Genomic DNA, 14,511 nt, shown 5'->3' with positions numbered 1-14,511 from the left:
ACTAATAAGATTGGAGAAAGTGACTAAAGAACTAAATCTCATTCCCGATGAGCAATTTGGATTACAGAAGAACCACTCCTCAGAACAAGTTCTCAGGGTCAGGAGAAACATCAACATAGGATTCAACTGGAAGCAGCAAACAAGGATGACCTTTCTGGATCTTCCCAAAGCATTTGACAAAATATGGCACAATGGGATTCTTTTCAAACTCCTGCAGACCAAATTCCCACTAGTACTGGTCAAACTTATCAAATCATACCTCAGTGATTGCAAAATCTGAAAGCCACAGGGAATTAGATTATCTGAATGCAGCATCACTGGAGGCATAACCAAGCACTCCCTGCTATTACCTCTGCTCTTTGCTATCTACATGGCTAACATCATGCACGTAGTTGACACCACAATGGATGGCCCTATATGCATATGATACTGCAATAATAGTCTGCTCCTTGCAACTTAGATTGGCAACCAAAAAACCAACACATAGTATCAGTACTAGAATAATGGTTTAAAAAATGGTGAATTGATGTTAATGTAGACAAGAGCACTGCAGTGTATTCACAAGAAAACAAGTGTCCCCAGAGGGCAAGTTATTGTGTTTGATACCTCCATTCCATGGCAACCAGTATCTAAATACTTAGGGATGGGTGCTGCTAGATAAAGGGTTTCACTTTACAACTCATATCAATCATGTCTGCTCAAAAGCAAATAGAGCAATGGGGAAGCTATACCTGTTACTGAATTGTCATAGGTAGCTCAGCATAGAACTTAAATTGCTGCTATACAGAATGCTGATCAGACCACTCCTGATGTATGGCTCACCTGCATAGTCACACAGCAGATTCAAATGTTACCAAACTACAGATAATTCAAAATAAATGTTTATGAATAGCATTTTAATGCACTGTGGTTTGTAAGAAACATACTGCTTTAGCAAGAAGCCAATATCCCTGAGATCAAAACTTTCCTACATGAAAAGGCTGCAAAATTCTTTGTGAATGCTGCTATCCACCCTAACCCACTAAGTGGTAAACTACAGTGAGCATGACCCTGCCGATCACAAGTATCCCAAAACCATACTGAACAGGTAAGTTTTTAAAACCCACTGCCATAAGCAGAAATTGGTTGAGCCAAGGTTCAGTAATAATACAAGACCATTACCATCTGCCACCTAGCAGTAGACTAAAACAAATATCTCAGAAAAGAAAGGAAAAGAAAAAAAAAAAGAAAAAGACTCATTGGCCCACAATGGATGAGCCAAGTGCTCAATGATATTCTTTAATCCATAAATATTGCTGCAAATCCAACAAAGGTCCACAGGTCCAATCAATCTATCTTGCCAGAACAGTTAACCATTTCGCTATTTGTATATGGGAAAATATGACTTCTTCATTGATTTAACCCTCAGTATCAGCACATGTCTAGTACCTGCTGAATGAAACTTCAGTTACAAAATTTTATGTTCCAAGGTACCACCATTATTCCTGGTGGTACCTTGGAACATAAAATTTTGTAACTGAAATTTCATTGCTAGAATGCTAGAAAGCTAGGTGAGAACAGTAAAAATTGTGATATTTCCAATGGAATATATAGAAAGCTGTGATGAAATCCTTATCCAGACATTCTCAAAATGAAATAGAATTGGTAACACAAAAAGAGTATCTCAAGTGAAGATCCTAACTGATCATCTGGTAAATCACCTTCACAATAGGCATGCCAAATTTTGTCAAAATTGTGAACTATCCATGGCTGCAGAAAGTCTGCACTGTGGCTTATTTGGGTGGCAAATTGTCTGAAGGCTATATGTTTTAACAGTTTAGAGATTGGGCTATTGCCAGACAATCTACCAAATCCTGCCAGAAACGTGAAAGTTCTGAACATTCACATTACTACCTATTCCCCCCTAGGAACTTTTGTCAAGAGAACAGGAGTACTAGTAGAACCTATCAAGACAGCATATACATTGGATGCCAATAAAGAGAAGCTCCCAAATCTTCCAAGTCACTAGTTACAAAATCTAAAGAGTCAACCTAACTTTCATAATATTTACTAAAATAAAGAGCCAAAGAGCTTGCTTCAGTTCAGCGATGCAAAATTATATAAATCAAGCGGTTGTTAAATCCAGTTATTTCAAAGCTGAATGTAGAAACTATGAAAGTTTCATAAAAATGTTGACCAGAGAGCTTATGGGAATACACTTGCTGGCATTTATATGAGTTGCCTTAGGGCAGATCATATAGAAAATATGACTGGTTGCTCAAGCATCCATATATTCACCTTTTATTGGTCCATTATGATAAGGTTTCACTGGCCTGACAGCTGTTTCGAACTGGTTGGTTCTCCTCAGAGACTAGGCAGAAACCTTAACAGAGCAAAAACTCTTGTTAAAGAATTAAGGAACTCGAAGTGTTGGAGAGCTGTATTTCTCATAAGCGAATTCTCAGTAAGTGTGTAAAGTATTTACTAAAATAAAAAGCCGAAAGGCTTCAGTTCAGTTATGCAAAATTATATAAATCAAGTGGATATCTCAGAGACCAAGCAGAAACCTTAAGAGAGCAAAAACTCTTGTTCAGTACTAAGGAGGAGAACTAACCAGTTCAAAACAGCTGTCAGGCCAGTGAAACGTTATCAAAATGGACCAATAAAAGGTAAATATATAGACGCTTGGGCAACCAATCACGTCTTCTATGTGGTCTGCGCGCCAGGGCAACTCATAAATGCCAACAAGTGTATTCCCGTAAGTTCTCTGGTCAACTTTTTTACAAAACTTTCATAGTTTCTACATTCAGCTTTGAAATAATGCTGGATTTAATATTCGCTTGATTTATATAATTTTGCATTGCCAAACTGAAGCTTTTTGGCTCTTTATTTTAGTAAATACCTAATTATGAAAGTTAGGTTGACTCTTTAGATTTTCTAACCCTACTAAAATAACATGATTATATTCCTGAATACAATTTATCACTAGTTTGCATGCCATATGAAATGATTAATTTTGATGTAAAGCTGACAGTCACCTTTCTTAATTTTGAAAGCTTTTAAACTACTTTCCGATTTTCTTCGCTCTTGTTTTCTTTTTTCCAAATATTCAGGAGCAGATAATTGACGTCTTGATGTACTCTTTTCTAACTGGACAGCATCTTTTCAAAAAAATAAAATAAATAAAAAATATATCATAATATAGTAATAGTAATTTCAACAGTATTATTTTAGATACAGTTAATTTAGACAACTGATTTCAATTAATGCATGAAAAATGCGATAACATTACTGGATAATATTCATTACACAGGATTATTATTATTATAGGCTACTCTGTGGGGTCATTAGACTCATTAAGCAAGGCCCTAAACATCATGCCAAGCACTATCCAACATTTGAACTCATTCACAGGCATGGTACCCATAACACACTCTGGCAACCTCTTCCACTCATTTACCACTCTCCAAGCAAAAAATATAGTTCTGACACCCCTGCTAATGACACTCTTGCTCAGTTTCCAATGGTGGCTCCCAATTCTCCCATCACCAGATCTGTTCTGAAAAATTTCCTTGTATTAATCATGTAAAAAGATTTGAGAGCCTGTGTAGCTCAGTAGAAGTGGCGTTTGCACTTTACTTGGTGGTTCAAATCTAATCGCTGACTAGAGGAAATTTTTCTAAGCCTTTTTTGCCAGCCTGGCTGACAGTGGTTAGTGTATCCACTCTCCAGCCAAAAGGCTGCGGGTTCAAATCCTGCTGTGGGCATGGATGTTTGTGATTGTCTGTGGAAATACTAGTGGTAGTGCTTGGCGGTAGATGGCGTTGGTGTAGTTACGGTCAGATGGTGGATTGTGAGTGGTGAAAACCGAGTCGTAGAGTAGGTGCCCTAACTCAATGAGTCTTTGGACTCCCTGGAGGTGACAATAATAATAATATACCTTTCAGTAATTTGAATGTTTCAATCATGTCACCCCTTTTCCACCTTTCAACCAATTTCTGTAACCCACAAATCTTCAACTCGTCCTCATAAGATTCATTCCATAGACCTGCTACCATCTTGGTCACTTGCCTGTGGATCCTCTCCACCTCCTCCTTCCCAAGAAACCCAGGTAACCAGCTCTGTGCACAATAGTCAAGATGAGGTCTTACCAAGGCTCTATAAAGAGGTATAACCTGCTTCTCTCTCCTCATAAGGGTATTTTTCAGTAGCCAAGTAATCCGATGAGCTGCTTCAGCCACTTTTGCAATATGCCCTCTAAAATTTATCCCCTATCCACTAACATTCCCAAATCCCAGGATAATAACTTTAAAAAAATTGTTAGGATTCAGATGTAACATACAAGCACACAGATATGCTCTTATTTATGAGCTTCCATCATCTGCAATATAAGAGAGCATTTAACTCTGATGATCCGGGGCTGTGCAGAAGCATGTGCAGAGAGAACTTGTGAAATGGAGACAGCCTTGCATGTGAAAACAGTGGTAAATTACACTTTCACCAGAATGCTCAGAGAGAGAGAGAGAGATCTATTTCACCTATCCAAGTTCCAATAGCCCAGCTTAGATGAAAACTGTGATCTTTAACATTTGCTATGCGTGGATAGGCTTATGTGTTCATCAGACATGTTGTAATAGATTTCACGTATTTCGCGTATAAATATTCTTCACGGAGATAACATCGTACGTAAGGCACGACAATACAGTTAGTGGAAAGTAAAATTGGCACGGCAACTGAACAGGTTAGCCTTCTTAAAAAGGTGCCAAGATACCAATTTGATACCAAACTGTATAAAAATTAGGAACAAGTTTCACTTGGCCAAAGCCCAACGTATTTATAAAAGAGCGAGTTTAGCACTATTACAAGAACAGGTATATGCTACTCGCCAAGAACTTTCAAAAATAAATTCCTCCATCAGTGTACTACGTGATATATTATCTGACATTTTAAACCCGGAGTTATGGGATATCTTGGATAGAATCTCCGACTCGACAGCCAATAAAGAATTTGGTAAAGTTAAAAACTGACATTGGAAAAAATTTGAAATCCTCCAGCAACGCAATGTTATGCAGCAGCCACAATTTCATCAAGATGGCGTCGTTGTGAACATATCATCGCCAACCTTATCCAAAGAGGCCACGAGTGCATTAAGTCTTGGACACAATTTTGCCGTTACTCCTAAAGATGTGCCTAAAACCAAAATAATGGCTTCTGTTGAACGCACGATTTACCACTTGCCTCCAGCTATAGCCAATAATATTAGGTTAGACGTAGCCAATATCCTTATCCATTCTAAGCCTCCCAAAAATAATATTCCACATAAAGAAATAATAGCAATAATAACCACATTACAAGAACCAAATCAGACAAAGGAAATGCCACTGTAGTAATGGATACAACAGAATATGAAAGCAAAATGCATGCACTGCTCCAAGACCGGTCTACATATCAAATCATAGTCGAAATCCCACCAACTCACAAAAGAATAAGGTGTGCAAGTTACTGAACAAAATCACTTCCTAGCCAAAAGAAATTGTCAAAAAACTCAAACCCTTGCATGTTAAAATACCCAGAACATATGGTGCTCCTAAAATACACAAACAAGGTACACCTTTGTGTCCTATTGTAGATAGTATAAACAGTCCTACATATAAACTAGCTAGATATTTAGCCAAATTACTAACCACTTACACAAACAATTCTCCCTCTTTTGTTAAAAATTCTACCCACCTAAAATACTTTTTAGGTGGGTAGAATTTTTAACAAAAGTTTAAAATTGTTCAGACCTAATGATGAGTTTTGATATCACCTCATTATTCACTATGTACCACTGATTGAAACACTTAACTTACTAAATTCACAATTTCCCCCAGATATATTTCAGCTATTTAAATTCACAGTACAGGCAGGTTATTTTACATGGAAAGGGAAAATATACAAACAATTAGATGGGACAGCTATGGGTTCACCCCTTTCTTCCCCCTTAGCCAACTTCTACATAGAACATCTGGAAAAATTAGCTATCAACACAGCCACTCTCAAACCTAGTCTCTGGCTACGTTATGTTGATGATGTGTTTGCTATTTGGCCACATGGCCCAGACACATTGAATACATTTTTAGTGCATTAAATAGCCAGCACCATAAAATCCACTTTACGATGGAACTAGAAGCCAATGACTGCCTGCCCTTCCTGGACACACTGATCACACGTCTTCCAGAAGGTTCCCTATCATTTTCGGTTTATAGAAAACCCACACATACAGGGAGATACACAAACAATCACACCATCACCCTTCTCAACAATATGGTATATTAAAAACACTAACCCATAGAGTTAGAGCAATCTGTTCCAATGACATTGCTCTCACTGCTGAACTTTCTCACCTACGTCACACCTTCTTAACCAATGGTTATAATCCCCATAAGATTAACATACTAAATGCTACCCAGAAATCCCCTCTATGTACCACAGAAGACTACAACAAAACTATCACCATCCCATACATTAAAGGCACATCTGAAAAGATATGTAGGGTGCTTAACAAACACCAACTATGCACAGTATTTAAACTTTATATAAAATTAGCAACTCTCATCTGTTCACCTAAGGACAAATGCACTCCTTTATCACATCCAGGAGTCTATGAAGTGTCCTGTTCTTGCCATCAAGCCTACTACGGACAGACAGGAAGAACTGTGGACATCCGCCTCAGTGAACACAAAAAATATATCCAACACTTTAGCTATGGCAAGTTGGGTCTGGCAGACCATGCTTTGGATATCCCTTATTTTTTCAAACTTTCTAAGACTATCATTTGGACTACTATTTCAAAACTTTGAACTTTTTTTTTTTGAACCTAGATTGCACTATATTAGGACTTTAGTCTTGTGTTGCACGCTACAATTACTTATACTAGCCCCACTGTTACACCAGATTGTGGTTGTCTTGCATTTGTAACAAACTTTGTGTTGTGTGCTCTGAAGATGCTGGATATAATACCAGCAAAATATTAGTTTTTAAGTTAATAGTTATTTTATTATCCGTCTGTGTTCATATCATACTGTGAAATCTATTACAACATTTAACATTTGCTGTTTCTATAATGAAATGTAGTCTACCTGTACTGCAGAATGGGACCACAGGTGGGATCACGGGTTGCGAATTCCATGAAGCAATGGCCTGATCCTGAACGATTGTTAAGCCATACTATATAGTCACTTTCATATCATATAAGGTGTGAGAGAGAGCATGATGGGTTTCCAAACCAATCACATTATTCACATATCATTTTCCAAGTAGCACAGCACTTCATCTGTACATAAGATGTTTCTGTACTATTTTGTTCTTCTGCAAACAGTTTTGTTTCACACATAATGTAGTATTTAGATTAATTCCAGAAATAAAATTCTTGAAAACTTCAATGTAGCCCTCTTTTCTCATTAGATGAACTTTTTAAGGTATAAAAAAATAATCCACAATTACTTCAGGCATGTAATAATAACATTAAGGGTGGTGAGAATATTTTTCATTCAACCTACTGCCCAACATCACCACAATTATGTCTCAATCCCAAAGCTAAAGATAATCAAAAATATTCACTCAGTGTTTTTAATTTGACATGATTTGCTTCTTTGAAAATACAGCTATTTAAAAATTATTTTATTGAACTAAATTTAGTGTAGTTTATGCTGAATACATAACTTAGTCATCTATGTGTTTAGTTGTATATACAGCAATCCCTCGATAGTGCGCGTAATGCGTTCTTTAAAGCAGGCACGTTAATCAAAAACGCACTAATTGAATATAATAACCTATGGGAAAATGTATAATTCATTCCTCAGATTTCTTTTTTGACCCTTAATTTTTTTTTTTTTTTTATAAAAGAATTAGGGTATGTCTCAGGGTCTAGTTAAAGGGAAACCATGAAGCTGAAAGACAATAAAACATATACAGAATATAAATTTATTATTCTACTTCTTAACAAACAATTGAGCTAACATAGTTTGGCGGGCATTTTGTTTCTTTTTCTTCATACAACCGATGGTATGGCCCTATTGACTCTTCTACTCTTCTGCAAATTTTACTGTTTCTCTCTTCATCAGGGTCAGTCTCTAAGCATTGCTGCTTAAAAACTTCAATTGTACGAAAAAGTATTTTCAAATTGTTTCTGTGAAATCTCTTTTGGCTGACTATCAGTGGTTAAATTTTCTTCATATTCTTCAGGATCTTCCTGCTGTGCATCTAAATTTAGCAGGTCAGAATCACTCAATTCTTCAGAATGAGATTTAATTAACTCTTGGACGTTATCATTAAAGGGGAGAAAGAAATGAAGGACGTACGAATTGGTCGCCAACCCCCAAAATCACGTGCTTTATAGATAAAATTTCCCAACTGTTACAAGCAAAATAGTTACCACTTTAAAAACCACAATGATCATAAAAGAGAAGTTAATTTTCTGATGTGTAATAATAAACAACTCATACCAGAAGATGAATTGATTACCCTATTATCGGAATGGATTCTCCTTTTCGAAGTGTCAAAGGGTTTTGAATCTGTGAGTGTACTATAGCAGACGACATAAATTTAGGAGGTAAAAATTTGGAACATAGTATACATGGAAGTAGTGTAGTATGCCATTAAAAATAACTTTGTAAAATGTTTTAAATCGGTAACTAAATTATTTCATTTTGGTGAGTGATTTTTTAAAATAGTTAGCCATAAAAATGTATAGATAGAAAATTTTTAAAATCTGTAACATTTATTTTTAAGATGTATATAGGCACACTAATCGAATTTGGGTATCAAAAAAAAAATGACGCACTAATCGGGGATGCATGAATCGAGAGATTACTGTACTTCATACCTAAATAATAAGTCTTTACTTTACTTTACTTTGGCATTTTAAATTTTATTTAACTGTATTATTTTATAGTTATTTGCTATAATAATCACTGATCTCATAAATGAATTTTCATTGTATAAATGTTTGAAGGTAACACTAGAGATTATTATAATTTGCTTTTAAACTTGAAGGTAAATTCTTATATGATAGTTTTAAGTGACAAGTCTTGCAAAGCTTCTCAGCATACAGGTGTGAAAAATCATCGTCATTTCTTAGCATGTATCCTACTTAAGGGGAAGGTGCATAAGCAATACTATGATATTCCAGCAAAATTAAGAATTTATTATATCTCCTGTCAACTGTTTCACTGTTCAACAAGGATTTTTCAGGTAGATGCCATCTATTTTAGGGAATTTAAAAATGGAACTTTTCTCTCCAGCATATCAGAATTCTGTTATAAGTATGCTAAAATATAAGCTTAATTAAATATTGTTCAATGGGAAAAAAAACATTAACTATTATTATTATTACATGACACCTCCAAGGAATCCAAAGACTCATCGAGGGAAGGTACCTACTCTATAACTCTCCGTCTTCACCACTCATTCCACCAACTACCATCATCTATGCCGCCATCTACTGCCCACCACCACTAGTATTTTTACAGACAATCACAAACATCCATACCCATGGCGGGATTCGAACCCGCAGCCTTTTGGCTAGAAAGTGAATACATTAACCACTCAGCGAACCAGGCCGGTATATTTTGTAAAATGAAAACTGATGGCTCACTATAAAAAAACAAATAAGGACAGAATTTGTGATAGTGGATAGTTTGCTATAGTTAATTTCCTTTGATAATGTAATTGTGAATTATAGGAATTTGATCAGGATTTTATTTATTTATTTATTTTTTTTTTGGTAGTTTGTCATAGTGTAAGACTTTGCTGTGTTTTCTAAAGCATCACCGTATAGACAGCTGATATTGAAGTACTTGAATATTTTACTATATTTCCAATAAGTAAGAATATAAAAGATCGTTAACAATACGTGCAAATATAAAAGTGACTGCTGGCCTAGTTAGTTAGACCATCACTCTGCTTACTAGAGCCTTAAAGTAGCTTTAAAAACCTCTGTGTTTGTAGTCTAGAACAGAATTTTTATATTATCTAACTCACAGTACACTTTTGGTACTAATATGTGGTAGTTTTGCAACCTTATGTAAGCTGGACTCATATAAAAATAGTATCCAAGTAGCTCATGAACAACTTAAGTAATAATATTCTATACAAGTATACCATGCGATTTACTGTACTTTCTGAAATGATGTTTTCAAGAAGAAGAACCATACATTTTACTTATAAGTATCTTTGCATATTTAAGTTTATAAGTGATTAGATATCCAATGTTATATTATATTGGTGGGATTATGCTAGAAGAAACTGACAAGGCTAGGGATCTTGGAGTGTTAGTAGATAGGAAGTTGGAGTTCAGGGCCATGTAACAAAGATTGCAAATGCAACTCAAAGGATAATTTCAATGAAGAAATGAACATTCACAATAAAATTAGTTTAATCCTTTATCCAAGTGTGAGCAAACAAAGTTTGTGCCTGAAAGTATCTTCAGGACTAGGGTAAGGTGGTACAACACCAGGGAAACTCGTTGCAAAGGTGGAGCAAGCTACCAACTCTCCTACATCTCAGTATCTCCTATAATGCAAAACACATCTCCTTGTGGATATGTCTATTGTTATGCATTAAGGGAAGGGCCACTACCCAGACTAGTTTCGACCTTTATTGAGGTCTCTTCAGTGGGAGCCAGGCCCAAGTGGAGATACCAGGCAGAAGCATTAGCAGGTCATCTCTACCTATAGGAGATGCCAAATGGTGTGCAACCCTTTTTTTAATAAATTACTCTGGATTTAGAGAAAGATGTTGAAAGTTTATTTTTCACTTGGCTAGAGTATAATAAAATTAGTTTAATCCTTTATCCAAGTGTGAGCAAACAAAGTTTGCGCCTGATATCTTCAGGACTAGGGTAAGGTGGTACAACACCAGGGAAACTCGTTGCAAAGGTGGAGCAATCTACCAACATTCATATGTAAAGATAAGGATGTCATTTTGCCTCTTTACAAGGCCTTGATAAGACCTCACTTGGACTATTGTGCACAGGTCTGGTCTCCTGTTTCTGTTGTGATTTTGATATAATGGAGAGAGTGCAAAGGAGATTGTTAAAAAATGATATCCAGATTATGGAATACTGATTATGAAGACAGATTGAGAATTTGTAGACTGCAGACACTAGAAACAGGAGAAAGAGGGGTGATATGATCAAGACTTACAGATTTCTGAAAGGGTCATAACAGGATTTCAATTTATGGAGGGTGGGGAAAGGACAAGAGGGCTAGATTTTTCTCTCATAGGGTAGTGTGTAATTGGCATGGATTACCATTGGATGTTGTGAGTACAAGCAGTGTGAATGAATACAAGAATAAGTATGATAGCTGGTGTGTGTGTAGTATGTTGCCTCCCTCGATGAGTCCCTGACTCCCTGGAGATCTCTCTTAATAATAATAATATTTGATGCTGTTGGATAGTTATGCTAGCAGAGTAACCATAGCAAATGATATAGTGGAATTATTTAACAAACACTTCATCAGTGTATATCATAGTTGTGTGAATGATGCTCTGCAACATGTAGAAAGGAGGCAAGAATTAGTAAAATTAAAGGTGAAAGAATCAGATGTGTGTCAAGTGTTACTCAAGTTAGATGTTAATAAGGCTGTGGGAATGGATGACATATCACCAAACATTTTTAAAGAATGTGTAAAAGGGGGATATGAAATGTTAATGAAAGTGTAGCAGTGAGGAAGGTTCTTAAGGAGTAAAAAGAAGATAAAATAATAGGTATTTTTTCTGGAAAAACTCCCATGTTACTCCTCTTAAAAACTATTATTTTTACAGCTATTTTGCCTGCTTTTGTTTAGGAGTGCCCCCTTTTTTTTTTTATGTCATTGGCTTTTTACTCAAGAATTCTTAGGACATTGCAGATGTAGTTTTAGAGACAAATATATGTAGCATAATAGAATCGCGCATGCCTTTTTTCTTCTATTATGCTACATATATTTGTCTCTAAAACTACATCTGCAATGTCCTAAGAATTCTTGAGTAAAAGCCAATGACATAAAAAAAAGGAGGCACTCCTAAACAAAAGCAGGCAAAATAGCCTTAAAAATAATAAAAGGCAAAATAATATCTTTCCACAAGCATGGTTCGAGAATAGAAGTTTCCAATTATAGACTAGTCTGTATATCTGTCATTATGATCAAAGTGTTGGAAAAATTTGTTAGAAATAGAATAAATGATAGGATTGATGAACATAAGATTCTCTGTGATGGTCAGCATGGATTTGTGAAGGTGAGGTCTGTTTTTAGCAATCTGCTTATGTTTTATGATAAGGTGACGAATGTGTTGGATAAGGGAGAATGATATACAGTGATATTCTTGGACTTTTTCAAAAGCATTTGATAGATTGTCACATGATAAGTTGGTGTACAAGCTGCAGGTGATAGGAATAGATTTGAATATGATGGGGCCATGTCACAGAAAAGGAAGGTGAGCCTCAGGGTTCTGTTCTTGGCATGTGGCTTGAATGGGGATCTTCAAATGTTTGCCAGTGATGCAAAGTTAGGTAGAATTATCAGGAGTAGTGCTGATGTTAATTCTCTACAGGAAGATTTGAGTAGACTTTTAGCTTGGACAAATGAGTGAGGTTACAGTTTTAATGTTAATAAATGTAAGGTATTACACTTTGGGATACAGAGATATAAGACTATGTACTGTATTGGTGGAGCTGTACTTTAGGAAGTGGATGAGATTTGGGATCATGGAGTGATGGTGGATACTGGATGGAAGTTCTGAGAGCACATTGCATGTGTTGCCAAGACTGCATATCGTATAGCTGCTATGATAAGGAGGTGGTGCCTCTATATAAGGCATTGGTCAGAATTGATCACCCAGTTTTCACTGTGATGTGGAAACACTAGAAAGGGTCCAAAGATGAATAATCAAAGTGATATCAGGATCTGGAGCGTTGACTATGAAGAGCATTTGAGAGAATGTGAATTACAGAGGTTGGCAGATAGGAGTAAAAATGATAGAGACCTTCAAATTAGTTAGGGGATTCTAACAGATTAATACAGAAGAAAGGATAAAATGAGTGAATGTTAAGATAGGAAGAATGAGAGGCCATCCCTGGAAGTTGTATAAAGATGTGGTGAAGAAGAGAGGAGTAGATTTTTTACATATTGAACTGTTTGTGAGTGTGAGTCACAAACAGTTCAATACACAGTTCAGTCACGAACACATACATTGTCTGAGTGTGTTGTGAGTGCAGGCAGTGTAAATAGCTTCAAACCGCATTATCACTAAAAAAACACATATACTAACCACAGTGATAACTATTTAATTTGTAAATATTTCATCCGAAGTATCTTGGGACATTATCAGTACAATAGTTCAAACAGTACTAGGAATAACACAGTTAGGGCTCATGATTACAATGAAATCTCAATATGCATGCAGTAATATGTTATAGAAGTAAATTAAATATACCTGGGGGAAAAAGAAAAAAGAAACATATATAAAGATTATTTTGCACAATTTTGTATGACAATTTCCCATAATTTAGGAATAGTAAGAACGTCGTTGCGGTTTAAATTTGATCTATGTAGTAAGGCGTCAACACTTTCTTTATATAAACGTTCATGTTTATATAAAGATATGTGTAAAAGTTTCGACTTCTCCCAGTGGATCCTATGGTTTGGATTTTCATCTCTGTGTTGGGAGAGACCAGATTTCTCCAGTTTGAAAAGACGAATGTGGTCTTGATGTTCCAAGATGCGTTTCTGAACAGACCTACCTGTCTGACCAAAGTAAGACAATTTGCAGGAGCATGGGATCTCATAAACTCCAGGTAACATCAGAGGTGAGAGTTTGTCCTTAGGAGAAGGTAACAAGTTATAGATTTGGTTGATAGGTTTGTAAGTAGTGTCAAAATTGTATTTCTTCATAATTTTTGAAAGATGTTCGGAGATGCCTTTGACGTAAGGTATGGGAATCCTATGGACTTTTTCTTGTCTGGGTTGATGCGTGGGAAGGTGACTGATGGTTTTTTGAGCTATACTAAATGGATATAATCTTAAAACAACTCAAAAACTCATCAGTCACCTTCCCACACATCAACCCAGACAAGAAGAAGTCCATAGGATAGTGCAGCAGAAATAAGTCTGAGGAAAGACAGTGAGCATATTGCCCTGGTATAATCATGTGGAATGGAGGAGAAGAGCAGTGATAACAAATGAAATTATAGCAAGAATAAGTAAGAAAAGAGGTCTGAAATATGTGGATGCTGAAGTACATCTGAGGATAGAAGGGAGTTGTATGCAAGAGATGGATTATATTTCAATGCAGAAGGATGCAGGCATTTGGAGAAACTGTTGTTTCCTGGGCAAGTGAGTGACAGGGCACTAGAATTGCACAGGTGGAATGTAGCAGGGATGGCCTCATATGAGGATAATATCTTGAGAAATGAGAAGCTGTACACTATATAACTGAGCCAGGTGAAGAATGAAGGGAATAATAATGGCTATAAGAATACTGACAATGTACTGGTTTTCCTGTATGAAA

General features: G+C 36.1%; 1 protein-coding gene across 1 annotated transcript in view; it reads right to left on the bottom strand.

Annotated features, from left to right (window-relative positions):
- Positions 1–14,511, bottom strand: part of LOC150101321 (uncharacterized) — a 338,470-nt gene that overhangs the window by 25,346 nt on the left and 298,613 nt on the right. The window contains exon 11 of the mRNA XM_090400766.1: positions 3,018–3,140. Within this exon, the coding sequence (XP_090256892.1) occupies positions 3,018–3,140 (123 nt within the window). The remainder of the gene's footprint in view (positions 1–3,017; positions 3,141–14,511) is intronic.

The sequence above is a fragment of the Typopeltis vanoorti genome, chromosome 11 (assembly GCF_054136105.1).
Source record: "Typopeltis vanoorti isolate ZY-2024b chromosome 11, IOZ_Tvanoo_1.0, whole genome shotgun sequence".
In the NCBI taxonomy this organism is placed as follows: Eukaryota; Metazoa; Arthropoda; class Arachnida; order Uropygi; family Thelyphonidae; genus Typopeltis; species Typopeltis vanoorti.
The sequence above is the reverse complement of the archived record's forward strand: the minus strand, read 5'-3'. Positions and strand labels throughout refer to the sequence as shown.